This window comes from Myodes glareolus, chromosome 5 (assembly GCF_982192425.1).
Source record: "Myodes glareolus chromosome 5, mMyoGla1.1, whole genome shotgun sequence".
NCBI classification, from domain to species: domain Eukaryota; kingdom Metazoa; phylum Chordata; class Mammalia; order Rodentia; family Cricetidae; genus Myodes; species Myodes glareolus.
Window position 1 is genome coordinate 67,457,784 of NC_142030.1, and position 24,999 is coordinate 67,482,782.

Consider the following 24,999-nt stretch of genomic DNA (forward strand, 5'->3'; position numbering starts at 1 on the left):
CTGCCTGGCTAGCTTAGACCTGAAATAATCACCACACAGAAACAATATTAATTAAAACAGTGAATGGCCCATTAGCTCTAGTTTCTTATTGGCTAACTATTATGTATTAACTTAACCCATTTTTCTTAATCTGTGTATCGCCACATGGCTGTGGCTTACCAGGTAAAGTTTCCCGTGTCTGTCTCTCTGACTCCGCACTTCTTTCTCCCAGCATACAGCCTAACTTTCCCACCTAGTTCTGTTCTTCCCTGCTATAGGCTCAAAGTAGTTCTTTATTCATTAACCAATAAAAGCAACAAATAGACAGAAAGACCTCCCACACCAGAAATGCATTTACAATTCCACTGATTTTTTTAATTCTATTTTGAAAGTTACTTTCAAAGACTTGTGACATAAATCAGTTGAGGATTAAGTTGAATTAATATCATTCATGTGTTTGTGGTTTTTAATAACAACTAGCATTTAACCGTATGTTCCTGATACAATTTGTGTCATTTCTTTAATACAGAATAGTAAGAATTATTCATATGTGTTGGATAAAGGAACCAGCAAAAGGAAGGACAGGTTGCCTGGCTATAGATAACTGCACTATAACTTTATTAGTGTTATGTATTACCTCAATATTTTTGGACTCTGTTGGGATGGCTTGTTCGTTCATCTTTCCTGCCACTTTCTGTAGGAGCATGGCTTGCTAACAGATAACCTTGGTAAGGAGTTATTGTTTTTAGCCAGACTTTTGTTTTTCTCATGGTGGTTCTAGCTTTGTAAATGGAATAATTTCTTTTTCCATTTCTCATATCACTACTCAGTTAAGTGAACATGAATGGAAATTCACCTCAAGCTATATTGGAGTTGCAGCCTTTCCTGGTGTTTATTTTTTTTATTACAAAATTTCAAGGTTTTATCTAATTTTGGAGTTATCTAAAATCTGAAATTTTGAAATATCTCTTCAGAGAAGCCAAGTATTCTCCTGACCTTGATGGTCTTCCATTGAGTGCAGACAGAACTTAAAACTTAGGGATAAACTTCATCATATATCTTAATAATAAGAAATAGTTTAGATTTGTTTTGTTTTATTTTGTTATCCAAACCCAATCTATATATAGGCCAAATAAGACTCTTTTCTGAATTGGAAGGGAGTTGTAAGGCAGGGTCTGGAGTTGAAGATAGGATTGTCCTGCCTCAGCCTCCTAAATGCTAGAATTGCAGATATGTGCCTTCTACAGTCAGCTTATTAATAATGCCAGCACATTTTACTTTTAGAAGCTAGCTTGAAGGCAGGTTTATTTGAGTTCATTCTTATTGCGGATAAGGCGGCCTTAATTTGGGATTTGTTTGTTGGTTTTTTTCAGCTTTTTGAGACAGGATCACCTGTAGCCTGGATTATCTTTAAATTTGATAGGTAGTCTGGGCCAGCCTTGAATTCTTGATCCTTCTGCCTCCACCTCCTAAATGCTAAGATTGAAGGTGTGTGCCACCATGCTAAGTTTATGATTCTTACAGCTCACCACTAGTAACCTAGCCTATTCTTCCTCAAGATTCTTTTTGTACTATAGCTATTGATGCCTAAGCTTTTTATTACTTTTAAATTATCTGCCTGTCCTAATTGCTGAAAGAGGATAGATCATGGGTCACTGTAAATTCCTGGTTGCAAATTTGGGCATTGTTCAGTTCAAGACATTTATTGATCCCCCTCCTCTGCACGCTGCCATTGACAGTATAGACAGTCTTCCAGTCACCTTTCTGTATCTGTTGTTTATTACAGCAGAGTCTGTCATAAAGTAAGGCAGCTTGGAAATTCGTTTGTTTTCTAGTTTGTATGCTTACTTTCTACTGCTTTTAATTCTGTTAAAATTCTGTAGGATTTGTCTTTGGTGTCAGATTTGGGTTAAATTAAATGCTCATTGATGGCAAAAACTAATGCCAGTGGCATTGGGCTTTTACTTTGACCAGAGTGTTGAGTTGCTCTGTGATACTTTGTGATGCTTTGGTTTGTGAACTTACATTGTCTGAGTGGTCATCCGTGTTAGACCATTTTTCTCTGTGGACAATTTGTTTTGCTCATTTTTAGTTCTTGTTGCATTTTCTTTTTAATTAAGCATAAATCTCACGTCTTAAAATTTTAGCTTCACAAGTGAGTACTAATCAGCTGTAAGAAGTGATATATTACTGAGAGGAAGCTGGTCTAGAAGGCCCCTAGTAAAGGTGTTGGTTGAGAAGCTGAGTTGGACAAAGTAGGACTGAGGTTTAGTCACACACGCTACAAAGTGGAATTAGTTTGGACCTGCCAGGACTCTATGGGTTTTGCTTAAAGGCTATTGTAGCCTCACTGTTAGTAAAATGTCTTTAACCAACTTGTTGAAATTGTTTTAGAACCAACTGTAAGTATACAGTGGTACTTAGAAAGCTGTTCAGTCTCTTTCATAAGTAACAGGCAGGTTTTATTTATTTATTATATTTGTTTGTTTCCACTGCCATGCCTCAAACTAACTCAGTCCTTGATACATACCAGGCATACACTCTCCCACTGAGCTGTATCCCTAGCCTGCAGCTAGATGTTTTAAGGTAAAGTTCAATAACTGGGATAAGGGAGTAATTAATACATGTAGCATCATAATTGAGATATATAATAGAAGTGGTATACTGAATATTCTGTTTTGTGATATCATCATTCTACTGCATTTGTCATTATATAATGTGTGTAGCAGGAGATTTTGGTATTAGCATATCATGAATGTCAAGAAATTAATCTATTTTTAGCATTTTCCTTTTAAGAAATAAGGGTGTTATTTATGCATTTTAAAGTGATACATATTGTACTTTGTGTCCTAAATTATTGGAAGAAAATCATTACAAGTAAAAAATGTAATTCAATTTAATAAATTTTTATTCAGTTGAAAAATGTATTTTAGTGGCAAAACTAGAGATCTTTCTCTAGTTTCCTGTCTATATTTTCATAAATAGAATGAACTGCATGACTAAAATATTAAAATTATCTTTTTCACTGGAAGTTAGAGCAATGTTATTTTTTAAATAAATCATTAAGTATCTTAAGCATGTATTTGAATTTGATTCAAAATAAAGCTAAAATTTGTTTTACATTATGGCAGATATTTACATTTATCTGTATTAAGTCAATATAGTTTTTAAAATAACAAGGATTTGCATACAAATAATCTTCTGTAGCATATTAAAGGAAAATGGAGCTGTTTTCACAGATAATTCTTACAGTCACAGTACAATTTAGTTTACAAATTGTATCTATAAAAATAAATTGTACCAAGTAACATGTAGTGTTTACATTTGGGGAACTGAAAAGTGAAGTTCTGTGTCATTTCTTTGGAGACTGTCTTCAGTCAATAGGCTTGATCATCATCTGAACTGCCTTCAAAGAGTATGACCCGCCTCTGTATTCAGCCCAGAAAATTCCATCTTGATGCTTGCTTCTGTAATGGCCTCCTCTGTACCACACTCCATTGAGGTTAGAGTGTGCACAGGCGTTGTACCACCAGCCTCCTTTGTGAAAGTGGGCACAGTTTCCTGCGGGAGAAATAGACAAAATTTAGTTCAAGTCCGCCCGCACACGGCACTCTGCGCCTGTCAGGAGTGTGTGTTGGCCGTCTCCGTTGGGTCTGTCCCTTTTTTCTCCTCTCTGCTCATGTCACTGGGATCACCTTACTCATTTCACTTTATGCCTACTTTATACATTTATATAAAATTTTATTTTCTGCACAATAGAGTAGATAAAATTCAGTGTTTTGTGTAAGAAATATACTGAGGAAGAGAAAGGAGAGATAGACAGGATTGACTAAGGAAGATGGTAGAGCTTGAGAGAAAATTGAAGTCTAAAAATAGCCTAGCTGGTAATTAAATGAGTTTATGAACAGAAAGGTAGCTTTTCCAGTCCTGTCTCTCTTCCTCCTCTTTTGCCAGTAGGAAATAAGTTAAAATAGTACCCCGTGTGCTACTAGGTAAAGTAGTAACTGTTTAATAAGCTGTCCAGGAAAGGCTCTTATGTGATGTCATCATCTGAATCTCATTATGAAACAGCACTCACCCAAGGCTTTGATGACTGCCATGTTCTGTTCCCTACTGCCAAGGTGACATGCCCTACAATCCCCTGGGAAGGGGTCTCATTGGGATCATGGAGGTTAGGCTGACCTGTGGGTGTGTTCTTGGAGGTCATTGGAGACTGTGGAGGTTAGGCTGGCCTGTGGGTGTGTTCTTGGAGGTCATTGGAGACTGTGGAGGTTAGGCTGGCCTGTGAGCATATTCTTAGGGGCCACTGGGGACTGTGGAGATTAGGCTGGCCTGTGGGCCTGTGGGCCTGTGTTCTTGGAGGATTACCTTGGTTAAGTTAATTGAGGTGGGAAGATCCACCTGCTGTGGGTGGTTAACATTCCCTAGGCAGAGGTCTGAGATGCAAAGGAGTGAGGAAAGCAAGCTGAGCCAGTAGCATGCATACTTTCATGGCTCTGTGCTCTTGATTATGAGTTTGATGCCTCCAGCTCCCTCAAGCTCCTGCTGCAGGACTTCCTTGCCGTGCTGAACTTGGAACTGTAAGCTGAGCTGAGCCCTTCAGCCTTTCCCTGCACTGAGTTGATTTTGTCATTGTTTTATCAGAGCAATAGAAAAAGAAATGAAGAAACATTGCTTGGTCTCCATTTTCTAAGAATATTTATCAGACAAAATATTTACAGGCAAAATAATATAAATAAAATAACTTATATATTTTGCCTCCTCTTGGAGGGAAGCTCCTACGGGTTGAAGTTTAGTTCCTTGCTGAATCTCCAACATGTACAGTTCCTGGCATATGGTACATGTCCAGCTAGTGTTAGGCAGAGTTTCATTTCCAAGAGGATGTAGCTTGGTTTTGTTTTAGTTCTCTTAGACCTTGCTCTTTCCAGAGAACATTGGGGTTGCCTTAGAAATCCTAAAGACAAAGTTATATTCCCTTTGACTGTGTCCAAAATAACCTTTCTGAGATTTGAGACGCATATAATACACTGTAGTAGGTTGGCTCTACTTAATGCACAGAATGTGGTGATTGTATAGCCAGTTTGTTTGTTTGTTTTTACCTGTATACATATCTTTATCTCTGTCCAGTGTGGTGAATTGTTTGCCATTATGCCACATCATAGAATCCCCTGCATTCCCCTGGTAAGTTCCCAAGCGCAGTCTGTAAGATTCACTCTCGGGTTCCAGACGAAAGCTGCTATATTCTGCATAGACCTTCTTATCACTCCAGTCTTCTAATTCAATCAGCAGCTTATAATTGTCTTGATTACTGAGCTTATAAATATTGTCTAGTCCAAGCCAGTACTCTCCATCAATGTTTCCAAACCCTTTCTGTTAATAAACACAGAAACAGGAACATATAGATAAGTATAGAGATAGTAAACGTCACTACAGCTTCAAGTTAAGTTTATGCCTGGTGGTGGTGGCAGCACATACCTTTAATCCCAGGCAGAGGCAGGCAGATCTCTGTGAGTGCAAGGCCAGCCTGGTCTACAAGAGCTAGCTCCAGGACAGCTAGGACTGTTGCACAGAGAAACCCTGTCTCAACCCCACCCACAAAAAAAAAAAAAATTTAAAGACTATGAGTAGAATGAGGATATTGTCCATTTAGGGTAATTTGATTTCTGTGGCAGACTGCCTTATTTCTGTAAATTCATTTCAGGGTTACACTGTCACTTTCTTCTTCTTTGCTTCATCTTAATGTCCATACTAATTTATGTAGCTTCAAATGCTACGAAAAGAGCAAAGGCAAAAGACCACAAAATTTATTGATAGCTACTAAAAACTGACTGAACTACCTCAATCCTTCAAAAAGGTTCCTGATCAAACCCTCATCCAGAACTGTGTGTCTTCAAAGTATGTGTATATTGTTTCAATGTTAGGCAGATAACGCATATATAAAATCATGACCATTGTTCAATCAAAACGATAGTGTGTTAGAACAAATAATCTTTAATTTTATTGTAAGTAAAAATAAAATATTGTAGTAATCTCTAAAGTTTACCCTGTGAAAATCATAAATTGCTATCTGAAAGAAGTGGACTACCTTATTTTAATTAGCATTTGACATTGCAAGTTTGCAACAGAATAGATTTAGTAAACTTCATACTAACACTGAAAGTTTGTCTTCAAAAAGACTACAATGAAGATAGAGGTGTGTGTGTGTGTGTGTGTGTGTGTGTGTGTGTGTGTGTGTGTGTGTGTTTTGTGTGTGTGTCCATGTCCGTGTGTCCTATTTGTGGCAGTTACTTGTTTAGAAATTTCCATCATTTCTGACCTAGATATATTAACGTTTCATCTTTAACTGCTAGTAAAATTTTCCCTAAGAACAAGTAAGCACATGACACATGGTTACTTCACAGTTTTAAACAAGGAGTTAGCACTCTAGAAAATCTACTGTTCCCTGTCTGCTGTCCTTACTGATGGTATATACATACATATCTCACTCACAAATTACCATTATGAACATCAGAATTACCAACAGACCAGCTGTACTTTCTCTAATTGATTTCACATCATCTGGTTCTTTCTAGAAATCTGATTGTGTGCATAGCCCTACCATCCATGTCATGATACATACTTAAAAATAGTCCAAGAAGGGGTCATTTTTTAGAAGTTGTATACTTTGTTATTGCTTAAGTACTACAATATTATAAACAGAAATGTAGTTACATAAAAAGTGTAATTGAAGGGCAGGAGATATGGCTTAGTGTTTAAGAGAACTTGCTGGGTTTTATTCCCACCACACACATGGCAGCTCACAACTACCTGTAATTCCAGTTCCAAGGGATCTGATGTCCTCTTCTCAGGACACTGTATGTATATTGTGTACATAATAAATGCAGACAAAACACGCTCGTACAAATAAATAAATAGGTTTAAAATTGTTAAAGTGGAATTAAGTTATCTTTGTAAAATGTGCGTGTGTGTATAAGGTATCCATAGAAAAGGATATCTCAGGTTTTATTTTCACATCTTGACTAACTGTACAGCTAGAGATGGGTATAAACCTTTTTCTAGACAATGAGAATCATAGGGATAGTTATGTTTTACTGCATGGTCTGTTGACTGCCCAGCAAGATCTGCTTGCATCTACCTGCCCTCACTTACCTTATAATTTTCCCAGTTTCTGAAGAAATTGACAGAGCCATCTGTTCTTTTCTGAATAACAGTCCAGCCCCCGGGATCTAAACTGTTGTCACACCATAATTGCATCAGTCCATTGCTGTTCTCAGGCTTAATCATATAAATCCCACTGGCCGAGTGCCCAGCTTCCTTCGCTTGCTGACAGTCTTTGAATGGTCCTGTAATTTAAATGTTGGTTGTTGAGAAACTTAAAAGATAAGTATTAAAATAGTTCCTACCTTCATGGCTTTCTTTACAGATAACCACATTTTATCTGTTGTATGCATAATGCTCTCTAAAAGTTACAGAAACTAAATTTAAAATATATATTAAAACTAAATGAAAGGGTGACTTCAGTTACACTACCCAAAGCCTTAACTTATTCACCTCCCATTCTTCTCTGCTTTGCATTTTACAAATTTGCACTCCTAAAACACATAGAGTATTATATTGTCTTTCATATTTAACAGGTGTTTCCTTGAAGCCATGACCTTCATTCTTACACTTATGTAGCCACTGGTACTTCGGTTTTCTTCCTCTATCATATGAGCATTAAAGTTTCTTCTGATTTTTGCTATAATAATTAATATTGTCCTAAATGACTTTGTCCTTACTAGCTGTACTCTTTTTTTTTTTTTAATGCTTACAAAATGCTGCAGGATTGATGTGCTGGTACTACTAAACATTTTCCTGTTGTCAGACTTATAATGTCTGAACTCTTATTTCAAGGGACGCAGAGTTTATGTTTTCAGTGGAAGTGGAACGCTACAGCCTAGAAAGTTTTAGCAGTAGTGAGTATTGTGCTTTCCTTTTGGAAACTCATTCATTAAATGCTAAGAAGCTCTGAAATAAAGAAAATGGAATCTCCCAAACTTCAGTGATCTTCACTTCCCTCGCATGCATAAAGATACGTGTCAGGCCAGGTTCTGAGTCACACACTTAATCCCAGTACTCAGGAGGCTGAGGCCAGGTGGTTGCCACAAGTGCACGGGGAGCGCAGTGCATTCTGGACTGGCCTCGTTTCAACAGACCCTGCCCTAAAACTAGAAAAAAATGTGGGAGTGTTGTTCTAACTGTCTTCCTAAGATACTGTCTGAGTTACAGCTAAAAATGATTTCTTACCATGGCTGTTGCACAGACAGTGGCTGTCAAGGTCATGTGAGGTGGTGCTAAGCCCTCACTCACAGGCTCATCTTCTACTCCCGGGTCAATGTTCCGAGTTGCTGCACAGTGTTTTCCCTTTGTTCATGGTTCCAGCCATTCTGTATTTTATTCTATGCACAAGCATCAGAGGACAACCTGCAGGATTAGGTCCTGGGGACTGATCTCAGGTTGTCAGTCACATGGGCTATTGCCTCCTAGACATTCTATTTTTAGCCAGCTAAGATTTTCGACTTTTTAAAAATGACAGATCATGATGTTAAATTGTTTGTAGTCTGATTTGTACATTGTTGGGTTCAGAGAAAATACTCTCTAGTTCCCCTGAATGTCCTTGAGTTTCATCCTGCACGAGGGTTTCAAGCCTTTTATTTTAAAAGTGTGCACAAATTATGATTCAGAAAAAACAATTATGCCAAATAATGACGAAAGTTTTTAAAGCCATTTGTCAATTTTTTACTACTTTTAAATTCTGACATAACCTTTAAATATCTGCAAGTAATTTAGTCAAAGTTCTTTTAAAATTCTGTTCTATAATTATAATAGGATTACTGAAATTTTGAGAAATGTGTTACATACATTGTGCTGAGAACATAGTACTGTCCCCATTGGAGCTTACTAAGATAATTTTATTATGTAAATACTCAGTGTTTCTGTCATTGGAGGGGATTCTTGGGGAGTGTGAGCTCTTCCTTCTGGATTGCCCTGAGGATGGAGATGCTGTGTGTTGTTCTTCAGACTTGATGTCTGCTGTTTTAACTGGGCATCAGTCAAGCTTGTTAAATAAATGAATCAGTCTCTTCACTTTAAATACAAGGAAATGGAAAAGTATGAAAAATTGAGTGTCAAATTCTCTACTCCATATTTTTATTTTTCATATGTAACTTACAATTTTTTAAATTGTGTCTATGCTATAAATTACTAGTAAAAAAATAAGATAACCTGGAAAAATGTTTAAAATGTTTAAACATAAAAGTAAAAAATGCTTTAAGGTTACAATAGGTATTGCATTTTTTTCTCTCAAAATTTGATTGGCTCCTTTTTTTTAGATTTTCTTAATTTTGCATCTGTTATGACAGCCTCACGACAATCACTTAAAAAACATTTTTTAAATTCTTGTTCTTTGCTCTTTGCTTCCCTAGTTTACTGAAGTAGTTTTGTTTTCTTTTTTTTTTTTAATTTTTAAATGGGTTTCACCACGTAACCCAGGTTGAGCTGGGAGTGGTGGGGTGTGTAGTACAAGCATGTCTTAGAATCACAGCCGTCCTGGTTCAATCACCCAAATACTGGGGGTACAGCCCTTTTCATCTTACTTAACTGGTTTAGTTTTTTTTCTTTTCAAGTCATGAGTGGATTTGAGGGTTTCAGTCAGAGTATTTAGAGGTTTCCCTCCTTTTTTCTTTGACAGGCCTTGACTTCCAGATCCTCCTGCCTCAGCTTCAGGTGCTCAATTGGAGTGCATACATCGTGCTCATTTCTTCTTAGCGCACGGTCCTTAACAGAACACTTGTCACCAGTCACGTTCAGTCCCTTCTTTCCTCTTTTTGTTCCTGATCCTCACATGCAGAAGTATGTACTAAATGACTTCAGTACTTTTTATGTAGTACATACGTGCTCATTACGATGTTCAATGTGGCTCATCAAAGGTTAGGATATAGTCATTTCTACCACAGAGAATAAGACATTACTGAAAACCCTCAAGTTATAAAAACTCATAAACTGAAAATAACAGGTGATTTTAGTCATAAGCATACTCTGAATTCTACTGCATTACATGTGGCACAAAATACTACTGCGCTTGAGGAGAATCTCATTAATGCTGATTTCTCTCCTTTTTCTTTTCCTTAATCACGTAAGAACAATTTCACGTTATAGAAGCATGTGTTGTAGTCAGGCCAGAGAAGAAGAGTTACATGTCAGAGAGAGTGGAAACTTTCATTCCTGCAGGGAGAGAAGTGGAAAGAAACGTGAAGCTCCCAATTGCATGCTTTGGTCAGTCTGCTGATACGTGGTGATGTATTGTTCACTCACAGACAGGGACTTTATCTTTCCCTGGGTATTGTGGTGTGAACCCACCTGGGGATTCTCTTACACTTTTACTAAATAATTCTGATGATCGTCATTTTCAGAATTTCTTCAGTTTTCTTTTGTTATTTTAAGATGTATTTTTTTTCTGAGGGGTGGAAAGAAGCTTGGGTCTGTAACTTTCCTCCTGTACAAGGACCTGAGTTTGAATCCCCAGTGTTTCTGTAAAACTAGGCAATGTCTGTAATCTCAGCGCCTGGTTGCAGGTCAGAGACAGGAAGATCCCTTTAGCTCATTGGCCAGCCACTTTAACCAAATCAACTTCACATTTAATGAAAGACCCGATCTCAGAAAGGTGGAGCTCAGTCAGGGAGGATGCCCAGTGCCTACCTTTGGCCACACTCACACAAATGGGATTTTATTTTTATTTAAAAGAATTATCTTTTCTGAATCTAGTACAGGCTAGACTATTTCCAGGTCCAGAGATAGCTCAGCACCTTTGAGGTGAAGAGAGCGGTGAAACAGTGTGGTAAGCATTTTGATTTCGTTTCAGCAGAACGTGGGGCAAGAACCTGAAATAACAGCTGAGTTTTGAGCATGGGTTTGTTGTACTGAAGTTCCATGTATGAAAAACCTACAAGATGATGCTTTCATTTTGTAAAGCATTTTCTTGGTTTGTTATATAAATAAATATACACATCGTTGTTTCTGGTAAAAGTGATGATGCCATTGACTTAACTTCAGGATTGACTTAGAAAGCTGACAGCAGCTGCATTTCTGAAATTGTTCCTGCCGTAGCTTGATAAAATGCAGCTCAGTTAGCTTTCTATAAATTACGTATGAACCACTATACTGATACATACATTAAGAGTTTAATAAAACTTAAGTTTTGAAAAGGATGGGAAAGGTCAATGCTTTTTCCTAGATCTAGTGGGTAATTTTGTGCATGTCTTTGAAAATTAAAGGGTTTGGGTCACTAATTAATAATGATTATTTACCTAATTTAATTATGCCCGTATGGTTTCTGCTCTTAACACTTGTTTTCATGAAAGTCTTTAGATTAATCACTTTAAGAGGCTCTGTGTTATCAAATCACCTAACGTGTTAGCGCCTACATTTGAGACACAGTATCCTACTACCAAAAAGAAGCTTCTGTTTTAGAATGCACTTCTACATGTGCTGTGGGTTCTTGCAAAGGTAAAATATAACTCAAGAATGTATGCATTGCAGACAGTAGAAATCTTTGTGGAAATAAATACCTCCAGGCCTGTGGAGGTCAACAAGGGCTTCAAGGAGAACCTTCAGTTGGCATCATTTGGTCTCAGCCTTATTTGAATGGACAGAAGTCACAGATTGTAAGAAAGTAGATTTGCTTTATTTAAACATTTTTGTGACGGAAACACATGAAAGGAAAATAAGAAAATGAGACTTTCTTTTTGCAGAGAATTAATGAGCAGATGTATGGTATATGTATATTTACAAAGGATGCTTATGCTTGTGCTATTTTTGTCGTGATAATTACTTCTAGCAGGAAAACGTTGGTTTGACCAAATAATTGTTTTATGACTTACTCATTCTTCAACTACAATGCTCACAACATGCCAAACTTGGTCCAGCAGGAAGGCAAACAAACAAATCTCAGTAACTCCAGTGTAATGTGGTATAGAAGACTCAAGAAATGGCCCATGATTTGGAGAAAGAGCCACTTAGTAATTAATGTCTGTGAGTCTTGGAAGGCATAGCGTTGGTCTCTAAAGCCTTGAGGTAAACCTTGATCACCCAAATTTCAATAGAGGAAGCCTTGGTACAGGAAGTAATAGACTATCCTAATGCAGATGTCCCGTGTCTCTTAAACCAAGAGGCAGTGCTCCACTTAGGAGCAGTCAAAGCCCAGGTGATCTTTGACATCTTGAGATGTGGGGAACCTCTAAAAGAGTGTCTTGAAGACAGCTCATTCATAGTATGAACAAGAAAGATGTCAATGGAAAACCAGGGAAATTAGAAGACGCCAACATGACCGTGGAAGTCCAGAAGCAGGGATTAAGTGTTGGTGGACACCACTGCTACAGACGGCTACCTTGTGCTGTTTCTTTCTGGCCTTTTTTATGTCCTGCCTTTGCAGTAAGTAAATGGCTTCTATTGTTCTTCTGGGCATCTGAGTTTTCCGTCCAGTGTAAGGAAGAAGTCATCTTGTAAGGGGTTTAAGAGACATCTTGAGATAATGATGTTCATATCAGAGGTACAAAGGGAAACAAAGGAATCTGTTTGTTTACTGGTGCCCCCCCACACACACACAGAGTCAACACTCAGCAGCAAAGCCATGAGAAGAAGGAACTCAGAAACTGAGGTAGAGCTCTCAGTATTAGTGTAGGGATTTTTAATGTTGACAAAAAGCTTGGTTGGAGGACAGGCTAGAAATTGTTTAACCTGGGAAATATGAGCCCCTTTTCTTCCTGACCTAACAAAGCTAGGTTTTGTGTAGATGTTTTGAAGTTGGGAAGAACAAGACCCAGTATCTGACTAGTCACAGAGCAGTATTAGGAGTCACACTCCTGAGTGGAGATCAGAATACTCCATTGCAGGCTGTAGGAGGAGGAGAGCAAGATGGTAAACACTCTTTTTGATAAGGGTTAGGGCAAGAGCACAGGTGGAAGCAGAAAGGATTCTGAGGGTGGGAGAAGGTGGAGCTGTAGCTGCAGGATGAGGTGCAGAGCAATTCCCTCAGTTAGTGCAGCAGTAGCCGTTCTTCTCATTGACAGAGCCCCCATTGTAAGAATTTGGATGGAAGAGTTCTTTTTCACAGGGGGAAAAAACATAGAGCAGGGAGAACCGAGATATTTTATATTAAACCCTAATGCTGCCTTTAAAATTGAAATTTTAATTGAGCATGTATGATATCACCACACAAGAACAAGGGCTTTTTAAGAGTATTGTTGCATGAATTGGATAACATGCCAACTTCATTCTCCCATTTGACCAATAAGAGATAACTCACCTTCATTGATGAAAGTTACTGCTGGAATCTTGAAAGGACTTTTTGTGGGAGCTGTTGCTAGATCCGGTGGTGGCATTAAGTCTCTGGGATACCCTGGGTCCCTCTGTATCTCATTACCCCCCAGCAGACCAGGTGTGTAATGGTGACTGTTAGGAATGTGTCGTGGCACAACTTGAACAAGAGGGGGAGACACGTGGGTATCTTGTCGGGAAAATACCCTCAAGCACTGTTCTTCCAACAACGTGATCATCACAGACTGGTTATTGACAAGATCAGTCAAGGAAGCATATTTCACCTCCAGTTCCCTGTACCTTGTTGCCATCCTCAGCATTTCCGTGGTGATGTTGAGGACTCTGTTTTCCAGCTGGGAGAGCTCCAGTGAATTATCTCTTTTGCGGATGATCTCGTGTAACAGTTGCATATAGAGCTGAGTGACTCGAGAGTTCATGTTCCGGCTTTCCTTCCTCAGCAGCTTCACCTCATTTACGATGTTCCCATCGACATCCACCACCAGCTGCAGGACGTCTATCTCTCGTTTCTGCCTAGAAAGCACGTCCTTCAGGTTCTCCAGGTCCATCCTGGTGATCATGTCTTTAATAGTACCTGCATCTTGACCTTTGGTGTTGACACAGATTGGCCCTGTTATTTTTTGTTCAGGTACCAAGAATGTATATGAACATTTCTTTGCTTCCTCTTTACCATCTGTGGCACGGGGATATCTCCTTTGGGTTATCTTTTTTATTTTGAACTGCCCTCCTTTGCAGTGATCAATGCCCAGGAGAAAGAGTAGCGCACCAAGGGTCCAGACGAAAGCCTTCATTCTGAAATGAAGTTGTACCACAGGGCCTTTTGGAAAGCAGTTGAGTGAAGAGAAAATGTAAAAATAATTAAATTAATTTACATGCAGATCAAAATCACATTGAGAGTCCATCTCACCCCTGCCAAAATGGCTATTAAACACCTAACAAATACTGACAAGGATGAGGGTGAAGGCACATTTTATACACAAGTAGTAGGAAAGTAAAGTAGTACTGCCACTATGGGAGTCAATATAAAGGCTCCTCAAACAAGAAATAGAACAGCCAAGCCAGGCTTTAGTGGTGCATGCCATTAATCTCATCACCCAGGAGCCAGAGACAGGCTGGTCTCTGGGAGTTCGAAGCTAGCCTGATCTACAGAGCAAGTCCCAGGACAATCAAGGCTACACAGAGAAATTCTGTCTTGACAAACAAAAACAACAACATAAAGAAAAGAAAGAGATATAGAAAGGCTGTGAGGTTGAGCTATTTCACTCCTGAATAACTATCTGAAGGACTCAAGTCAGCAAACTTGAGAAATATTTGCTCACCCTTGCCTATCACAACACTGTTCACTATAGCTGGGTTATGGTATCATCCAAGTACCATCCAACAAGAGAAGAATGTGTGAAGAAAACATGGTATATATACACAGTGGTTCAACCATAAACAAAATTAAGTCATTTGTAGAAAAATAGATGGAATTGGAGTCAGCTTTCTAAGAAAAATAGGCCAGACTCCAAAAGGTAAAATACATGGAACCCAGGTTTTATATTGACATACGTGATCTTCACACCTGACATGAAAGTAGGAAATTATTTGGGGAAAGAACTAGAGGAGATAATGATTTATGAAAATGATCAAAATGATATACTTGAACAAAAATATTGTGAAATCTATTGCTTTGTACAGTGAATATAAGCTAGTCATTTTAAGAGCAGTAATTTTTTTTAAAAAAGCTTCTGTATTAGTTACTTTTCTGTTGTTAATGATAAAAACACAATAACCAGAAGCCACATATGGGGGAAAGAAAATGTCCTGGTTTATACTTCAGAGAAAGAGGGAGCTGTCCTAGTGAAGAGGCTTGGTTGCAGGAGCAGGAAGCTGAGAGGTTGCATGAGTAAAGACAGCGACCTAGAAGTGGCCCACCACCAGTGATGTTCTTCCTCCAAGGGCATCTCCTAAATTACCACAAATAGCACCACCGGCTGGGGGCCGAGTGTAAGTACATGAGCCTGTGGAGGACTTTTTTATTCTAACCACCACGGCATCTAAGGGACCACTGAGAGATTGTACTAGTAAATTAGATTTAACTTGAATCCTTAAATTAAATATTAAGTTGGTAGTTTGGTATTTGTTTAAAGATGGGATTCCTATCTCTTATAGCTCTTTCAGCCATCACCTTATATTGCAATTTTTTGTTCCCAAATTCGTGGAAGTGATTTTTATCAGTGCCCATCTTGTGAAAGGCACACTTTGAAGTTCTGTGAGAGCTGTTAAGACCCCCCCCCCAAAAAAAGTGCATTCCTTTAGAAAGCTCACTCTCAAGACTGTGAAAACAGGACATAATGTCTATAAGATAGTAATTAAGGCATTGCCTGGTTACTACTGCAATCTCTAAGTGGTCTTACTAGTCAATGTTTCCGAGTATAATATTGTATAAGACTAGTTACGTTGTTTTACAGTAAACACCATGACTTTTTTTTTTTAACCTACCAAGTCAAACGTTTCAGACTGATAGGAAGTGAAACAGTTTTACCATCGCATGGTTTTGTAGCGTCTGCTTTTGAGACTGGAAGCAGGAGGCTCAGTCACCATAGGCCATTGTGTTCCCAAACTGCAGTCATGCGTGTGCCCTAAGCTTATAGGGGATTCAGCGGATGTTTTCTGTTCAGAAAGTCCAGTGGGTTGTATTTAGTAAAAGAATTCCTAATTTTCAACAGCATTACCAAGTTGGATATAAAGAACCTTTTTGTACCCATGTGTGTATTGAAGGACAAAGCCACACTAACTTAGAAACAGCTCTATCTTGAGTTCCCTGACCCTCAGTCAGGATCTGTAGCAGCAAGACTTCAGACTGTGCACATGGACTGTGTCCTGTTGGCTGTGGCAGATGAGAAGTACCTGTTCCTCAGAGTCCAGCACTGTAACTCTTCTAAGAGCCTAGACCCTTCCCTTTGTCTTTAGTTAACTCTCAGATGAGCAGTTCAGTAGAGCCAGGAGGGAATGGGGAAAGCGTATCCATGGGATGGGTTCCTGAGCAACCTGTCCCCATGGCAGCTTGATGCTGTCTGCTGTTTGTAAAGCCAGCAGTGGGCACCCTGGAGCTTTTCTTACCTGCTTTTCTACCCCAGCCCTTGTTTCTTGAATTCAGAAGCCAGACCCCAAGTTGTTTATACCTAGTACTGACAACACAGCAGTAACCTAGTGGGGGCTCTTAGGGAGACACCACTGTTTTAGCCCCTTAGCAAGCTATTGTCTTTATAATCAAATGAGGCAGGCAATTCTAATACATGCCTTTAATCCCAGCACGTGGAAGGCAAAGGGATCTCTGAGTTCAAGGCAAGCCTGTTTTACAGAATGAATTCCAGGACAGCCAGGGCTACACAGAGAATCCCTGTCTTGGGGTGGGGGAGGTGGGGGGACAGTGGGGACATTAGAGTCTGAATTTCAACTCAGGCAGAAGACATTAGAGTTGATGCTTTTAATTAACCACTTCATCTTTTGGCTCTGCTTTCCAAACTACTTTCTGTCAGGGAACTAAAAGCGGTATCACTTACAAAGGAGAAGTCCCAGACAGGAAAACTCAAGTGGGGTTCAAATACTAAAACTGCAACTTGTGTGCTGTCATGTCTGTTATAACAAGGCATCTTGGTGTGTGCTGCTTGTGACTCTTCGCTGTCCTGTTCCTTGTTGTGTAAAAGCACTCGCAGGCCGTTCTTCTGAAGTCGATGCTGTTGTTGTTACACCCTTACTTTGTTGCTGTCATTCCTTTCTGCCATATGGATTCCGTCAGTTGGTGTTTATATAGCCTGATGTAGAAACCACACACACAATCTGAGCTGTTGTGAAGACTGCGGCCACCTGCACTCTGAAAGCAAGTCTCCTTGGTTTGAGTGTTTTCAGTTTAGTGCTGTATTCAAAGAGGATAGATGATGAAAATGAGCAAAGAATGGGAAGAGTGTGGGAAGTTATTTGGTGAAATAATAACATTTACATCAAAGCCTTCTCAGTTGCTGACTGGTGGCAAAAGCACACAATGAGGAGTTGAATCTGTACTCCCCTGACATTGTGGGAAATACAAACCAGAGGAGCCGTCTTTTTTATCACAATGCGTCTTTTACTTTCCAAGAGTTACGTATACTAAAACTGATGACAAGTTTATTTATATTTACAGGAAATTTTTGTAATTTAAATGTAACTTTATTTTTTTAAAAAAGGGAGCAGTTAAAATAAAATAGAAGCCATTAGCCTCTCAGCAAATATATATAATTTTTTTCTAATTCTCTTTGTATCATTTTAATAATAGGACATAAACTACCTGGACAAAGAAATTTTAAGTTTAAAGCATGAGGACTTTCTGGTGCTTTGATCTGTTCTGCCTTGCATTACTTTGGTTCAGAAAATCAGTTATATGACCTAAAATGATATTAAAAGCTCCTTATGTTGTGTTTGTTTTGTGCTTCCGTATTACAGCAGCGATGATCTCATTGACCCTTCAAGCACAGTTAGAAGACACATTCATAAGCAGTAGACTAGATATGTCATGAGCAAAGAACTGATTTTTAAATTTGTTCACTATGACATTTTCTAAAAATATCCTCTTATTTAATGTTTCCCACATATGCTCAGTTTTAAAAGTGAAAGATCCATGAATCTGCATTACCTCATAAAACCTTTCTGTTTATGCTAAGTTTTTCCTAGGTCCCAAGAGAATGTTACAAATTAGTTACAGTACACTGAAGCTTGAATCTGCGCCTTTCCTGCTGGTTTCTAGAAAGAAAGAAAAAATTGTGCAGTTGTATTCATTTTCTTAGTAGTGCTTCTCTTCATGGCTGCTGTAGTGCCAGCTGTGATAAGAAATAAATACCCTGAGACATGAAGTTAGCCGGAGAAGTACTGGCCAGGTGGATGAAGTCCTTCCTGATTGTCACGTGTGTTTGAGGAACTGACCTGAGAATAGCCCTGGGAATGTCTCCAAAGCAGACAAATCATTATCTGTGCTACACACACGCGTGCACACACACACAAACACACAATGCCTACTTAAAGCATTAGAAGACCTGGTGTTGAATGAGGTCCTGCTTTTATCTTGGCCAACAATGACAGAGACAACAGTGTTTCAAATTGACTATGACCTGAAAATTTTGTCAGACTTTCCTGTATAATATGTATTTAACAGCTCTCAGAATTAAGTTTTAATGTTGAAGTTGGAAAAATAAAACTGAACATTATCATTATTTGTTGAAAATTCTTACCTCTAAATATTAATAAAAGTCAAGGAACCCTCCCGTCATAACAAACTTGACTGTCTTTGATGTTGAAACTTAGTATCGGTAAGTAGTAATTTCATAACTCTCATGATTAACAGGCCCCACTAGAATATTGAGGGACACTGCATCTTAGGTATAGTTAAGACAAGCTTTTGACCTTTCACCTTTTTCCAGTAGTTAAATCCTCTGAGTTCATATTGTTAATCCTTGTGACCCTAATATTCTCAATCCTAACCTCAGGTTTGCATTATTTATTTGTATCAGTAGTTACTTTTGCAACTAATTCAAATTAGAAGCAGTTTTAATCTGTTGTGAAAATGAAATTTCTATTGTAGGTAAATTTAGGAAACTCTAAAATGATTAATCATAACAAGAAATACCATCATAGATTAACTTAAAGTCTCATAAGAGTTTTGTTCTGTTGTGATTGAAGTTTTGTTGCAAACATTCAGCCAACTGGCTCTTGGCTTTGTTTTGTAGCCATACTTTGAAAATCCCCATAGTTAATGCACATCTTTACACACACACACACACACACACACACACACACACACCATCGTCCAGAAGAGAAACTTGCCATGCTCACAAGTTCTTTAGTTTATGTCCTTTGTTGCTGACTGTTGTGCTGTGTAAGCCGCAGGCATTAATGAGTTACTTGTGGGATCTCCTAGTGTCGCTGAAGCATTTGTTTTCATAGACCCAGCATGTATGTATCCGTCTGTAGTCACTCTGGCTCTGACCTCAGCAATACATTAACCATCATGAGTACTTCGTGAATAGTTTTTACAGAAAGATACAGAACAAAACCTTTAAATGCAAATCAGCATCTTCTAGAGATTCTTGGCAGATCTCATAATTTCTAGTACAAAGGAAAATTAGGCATTTAAACATAGAATTTAGAATAAATGTAAGAGAAACATTAAAATACCTTTTGTGTCTGTTGAAAAGTAAATCCGGAAACTTCGTCTTTACCCTTGCTCTCTAAAAGATCAGTGTGGACGTCTGTTGGTCTCTGACTTCAGTGGCAACTGCATTTTTCTTTGTGACCGTTGAATCCAAGCAATAAGGAACTTGGTTTTGTAGTACTACTTTGACAGGCCACCTGTGTAATTTGGGGCTGTCTGTGGACTTTCTCTAATCCAGCAGAGAATGCATTGTGGCTGTGCTGTCTGCAGCATGGAGAAGCTCAGTAACCAGCCGCAGCTGACAAACTGTTCGCACAGCACAGTACTCCGCAGTGATTCCCTCTTGTTCTCAGTAGACTCAAGTTCAGCCCACATATTACGTCATTAGAAAACTGCTGGAGCTGGGGAGGGGGTGGAAATCTCCTCCTTAGGATTTCCTCTATAGCCCTAAGTGGGGAGGGGGAGCTGGAGCTGCAGGAGGTTGAGTAGCTCTGAACAAGGAGAGATTGTGTGCAGGTTGAAGGAAGGGCACCATCTGGAAACAGACTATCGTAGTTCAGCAAGCAATTATAAAATAAACATTGTAGTCTGCTGGCCACAGAGCTTTTGAAAAAATAGCACTCCACTTTAGAAGTAGCGTTGAGCTTTGGGAGCTAGACTTTCCCGGGAAGCAACCACCTAACATTCAGTCATGTACAGCCTCAGGGAATGTCTAAACATTTTATTCCAGTGTCGCTGTTTCAGGACATTTTAAACTTTCAAGATACTGTAACGAATTATGTAATGTTTCTTAAAAGAAAACTGCTTTTATAGCTCGACCTTTAATTTCAGCACCCGGAAGGCAGAGGCAGTCGGATCCCTATAAATTCGAGGCCAGCCTGGAATGCACACAGTAATCTCCAGACCAACCAGGGCTAGTGAGTGAGAACCTAACTCAGAAAAACACACACACAAAAAAAACTTGCTTTTATATGTAACTACCTTAAAACAAGTGAAACTGATGATAAATCTAGTGAGTTTTTTTAATCTTAAATTCTGTGTTACTTAGTATTTCTTTCCATCTTAAGTTCTCTGTTATGTAATGTGCTTGCTTACAAAACTACGCCTGTCCCAGTTAGGATAGCTGTCGCTGTGAAGAACACCATAATCAAAACAACTCAGGGAGGAAAGGGTTGATGTGGCTTACACTTCACATCGCAGTCCCTCTGCAAAGGGATTAGGACCTGGAGGCAGGATGGGTGCTGCCACTGACTTGTGTCTTCCTCAGCCTGCTCTCAGAGCACCCACCAGCCCGGGGGGGCTGGGGCCTCCCGCATCAACCGTTGATTAAGAAATTGTCCTACAAATCAGCCTACAGCCAGATCTTAAACAGGCATTTTCTCAATTGAGGCTCTCTCCTCTTGAATGACTCTAGTTTGTGCCAAGTTGACTTAAAACTAGCCAATATAATGCCTATTATTACCTCTTATAATGCCTTAAATTGTCTATATAAGGCAGTAACAAGACAAAATGGATAAAAGCATTATGAGTCAAACAAATGAAATACCAGTTTATACCTATAAATTTCCACAAATTAAAATAACAGTTGTTGGCACAAAGTGCAGCAGTAGAAACCTACACCCTGTCAGTGTGCGTATGGGTTGATAAAGCTTTGAAAACAGTATTGGTGTCATCACCTGAAGCTGAGCAATGATATACCTTATAGCATGAGCAGGTCTTTGCTGGAGTGAGTGTATAGATGCACACACATTCTAGAGAAAAATCTTGACATGTGTTCTGTACATTCATATCTATAGTAACCAGAGAGCGGGCGGAAGTAATTTGAAAGTCTGTAAAATAAAATGTCTAAGTTATAATATAATCATACATCAGTTTTTTTCTCAATTTAAGGAATTATAAAACCATTTAAAATCAAAATAGTAACAAAATAATGATATAAAGTAATCATGGAAGACCGTATTTTAAAATTATATTTAATGAAGTCTTACAAATTATTTGTAATATAACAGGCTTTGGTTTTTTACATATATGGAGTGAGTGTATGCATGTGTGTATGCACCATCATTGAGATTGTCATATAGATTGCCTATAGATTTAATGATAAGGTAGAAGGGTGAATTCAGCCAGTGTAGTCCAGACTCACATCCCGTCTCTGCCTTAAAGCCTTGTATGATTCCGTCATCTGGGGATGACATTTTCTTGTGTGGACCCGTTGTCACTGTGTCCTTCAGCCTTGTCTTTGTATCCTATATTGCTCTGACTGGTATATAGGGCTGACACCTGTGGCATTTCTTTGAGCAGTCTGTAAGCTTTTCCCGGGTTACTGTAGCCTAAATTGATTGGTCTTTCGTGTATGGGAAGTATACAAGTTAAAGGTAACTTTTAAAAGATAAATTCAGCTGGTGAGATGGCTCAGCAGGTTGGAACACTTGCTGCCAAGCCTGTCAAGATTTTGAGTCCCATCTCCAAGACTGACATGGTAGGAGAGAACGCACCTGGCAAGTTGTCATCTGACCTGCATATGTACAACATGGCCTGTGCATACCCACATACATACATACATACATACATACATACATACATGAAGATAAGTTTGTGATTTTTATGCAAGTATAAAGACTTGTCAAAATGTTTATTAACTCCTTAAATATGTAAAAGAACTGGGAAGATACAACCATTTCAATAAGTAATTACAACAAGAAATACACTTAGAGGTAAAGAATACTGACAAGTGTACAAATAATTGCAAATTAACAATCACAGGACATTAATCAGTTAGTTACACATAATTCATCTTCATTGTTGTGACCAAGAATTTCAACAGCTTGAGAGTATAAAGTTGCCTAGAGTTTCCAAAAGTATGCACCTGAGATAGAATGCCTTCCTTACCTCATTCACAGTCTTCTGGAATTTTTCCTGACCTATACAAACTGTGTGCATTAAATATTAATTACTTCAAAATAGAATAGAATAAAGGCTAAAATATGTACACTATTCTTTGCTGCCCTTTGGGGATGTTTGTTGAAGGGAATCCATTAAAGGGAAGCAGCAAGGGGCCTTCCTGAGGAGAGCAGCAGACTGAAAGGAAAGGTTGCTTTGATTTTACATCTTAGGGTGAGACAAGGATGCGCACTGTGTCTCGGGGCAGAGTCAGAGAGTGAGTGATGGAAAGGCAGGGTGGCGTCCACACAAACAGTTACCTCCACTAAGAATCTTCATCTGGATTTGGAAAGGAGAGAGAGGGAAGGGTCTTTTCCTGTGGGTAATAGTTTTTATTACATGTGCTCAGCTCAGTCTGCATTATCCAGTGCTTGTGTGAGCAGATGACTGGGCACCCAAGGATAGAATGCACAGTCACACCTCTAGAACAAAACCATTACATGTTGAGTTTGTTTTAAAACTTTATAAAGAATTTTCATCAGAGGTAGACAATTATAGGTACTTTTTTGTTGCTCATTTTAAGACATCATAAAAGTTTAATGGTAAATACATCTAAGAATGTACTTTGATTTATACTTTATTTCAACAGTTTTCTAAATACTTACCGACCTTTTATGTATTGGCATTCATATAAAAGAACACATAATGATGCAAATGCAAGTCAGAACAACAAATTCTAGGCTCTAGAACTGCAAAAGACTCATGCAGATAATGTGCATTTAAAAGTAAATATTTTGTCTTACAAATTTTACACTTCTATAGTTAATATCAGTAAACATTGTTCTTAAATCTCTTTAATTTTGTATATAAAAATAAAATATCCTTACTTAGCTTTAACATGTTTTTTCAAATAAAGACATTACTACCATATTAAATAGCACAGAGTTACCAAATCGTAGACTTAAAATCAGTGACACAAATCACATATACAGAAGGTAACATATCAAATGCAGTGTTGGATAAGGACTTAGAGTACAGTGCCCTATCAGCTGTATATGAAAGGTAGAACCTTAATCATTGTGTTACAGAAGGATGAGGGAGACTGTAGGTGGGCCCTGCTTTATCGGGTGGTGCCAGAAAGCATGTCTCATGATCAGAAAGTGGGGAAGAAACCCAGTCTTCAGGTAACGGTCTTATTGGCCCTTGTTTTCTCATACTATAAGAATTCCAAGAAAATTGAAGCGGTTTTGGCCAGTTACTGATTATAAATGCTGTCTATCTCATTTTTTAAAAAATCTCTGAATAGGGAATTTCTAGTCTCTCAAGGGCCTAAGAAAAAAGCAGCGTCTCTACCATTCTGAATACAAATTGTGAAGTTGGTGGCCCTCTGGCGTCATTGTTGGTGAGATTGCAGGGACACGCAGGCTCCCTACAGCTCAGTAAGAACATCAGCAGCATGTAGGTGCTTTTAGTGCCCACATCTGACTACTGTTTCCAGTTCGTGGTACTTAACATAATACTTTAAGTAGGTGTACTGTAAACTGTTTCTTTCCGGAGAAATTAAATTACTAGCCTTGTGTATTAAAAACTAATAGACTAGAAAGGCAGAATTTTTGTGTGTGTGTTTGGCTTGTTTTTACAGTTGATGTTTAAATTTGGGGCAGTTCCAATCCTTCAGTGTCAGTAAGTGGTAAGAGTTGATGTTGTGGAAGTTATAAGTGAATATCCACTGCTAAACCTTTCCTGATGTACCTGAACAGTTACAAGATAATTCAGAACAGTAACAGGGAACTGAAAATTACCCTGATTTAGGCTGGGATGGCAGAATGAACCCTCTAATTCCAGATACTGTGGTTCTGTTGAGGTGAATTATTTGTAGTTTGGTTTAGTTTGGTGTTTGCCTGTTTTGTTGTTTCTGGTGACTGCAGGAACTTAGACAGGAGCTGCTAGAGCTGGGTTCTTGCGGCAGTGTTTCCCTCCCTCCTATTGTCCAGGCAGTAGCCATGTAAAAACCAGCAATACCATTGGCCGATACCATAAAAATACATGTGCTTACTCCATCTTCAAACCTTAAAAACCTGCATTTTAGACAGGATGCAGCCTGTTCACAAACACCAGCCACTCTTCACATAAGAGAGCCCTGACGCATTACTTCAAAGAGAAAAACATCTTCTAATTTTTATGTTACAAACACCTTTACAGTTATCACATGTCCGTCTTTGGAAATGTAGACCAAGTCTGTAGAACTAATGTTTTTGCTAATGTTTCATGTTGTTAAATATATTTTTTATAAAAATCTAGCCAGGCAGTGGTAGCACACAACTTTAATCCCAGCATTCAGGAATCAGAGGCAGATGGATTTCTGTGAGTTCAAGTCCAGCATGGCCTAAGTCCCAGGACTGCTAGGGCTAGACATAGAAAACCTGTCTTGAAAACAAACAAATAAAAAAGCCTGAAAAATGTTATTTTAGTAATATACTTCTATATTTTAGAAGCAATGCAGATGTAATAGAGAAAAGCTGTCTAGTCAATCCATAATTACATAACTTCAGGAATTTATAACTGCCACATTTACAGAGACACTATTGAATGAAAGCAGATTG

The 24,999-nt window shown here is 38.6% G+C and overlaps 2 protein-coding genes across 6 annotated transcripts in view; one reads left to right on the top strand and one right to left on the bottom strand.

Moving 5' to 3' along the window:
* Positions 1 to 24,999, top strand: part of Ralgps2 (Ral GEF with PH domain and SH3 binding motif 2) — a 138,744-nt gene that overhangs the window by 82,563 nt on the left and 31,182 nt on the right. The gene's annotated exons all lie outside the window — the stretch shown is intronic.
* Positions 2,870 to 19,901, bottom strand: Angptl1 (angiopoietin like 1). Its single transcript, XM_048421510.3, has 5 exons — positions 19,540 to 19,901; positions 13,322 to 14,167; positions 7,129 to 7,322; positions 5,079 to 5,349; positions 2,870 to 3,540 (listed from the first exon to the last, which is right to left on the bottom strand). Exons 2-5 carry the CDS (start codon positions 14,139 to 14,141, stop codon positions 3,353 to 3,355), a joined length of 1,473 nt encoding a protein of 490 aa, XP_048277467.3. The 5' UTR covers positions 14,142 to 14,167; positions 19,540 to 19,901; the 3' UTR covers positions 2,870 to 3,352.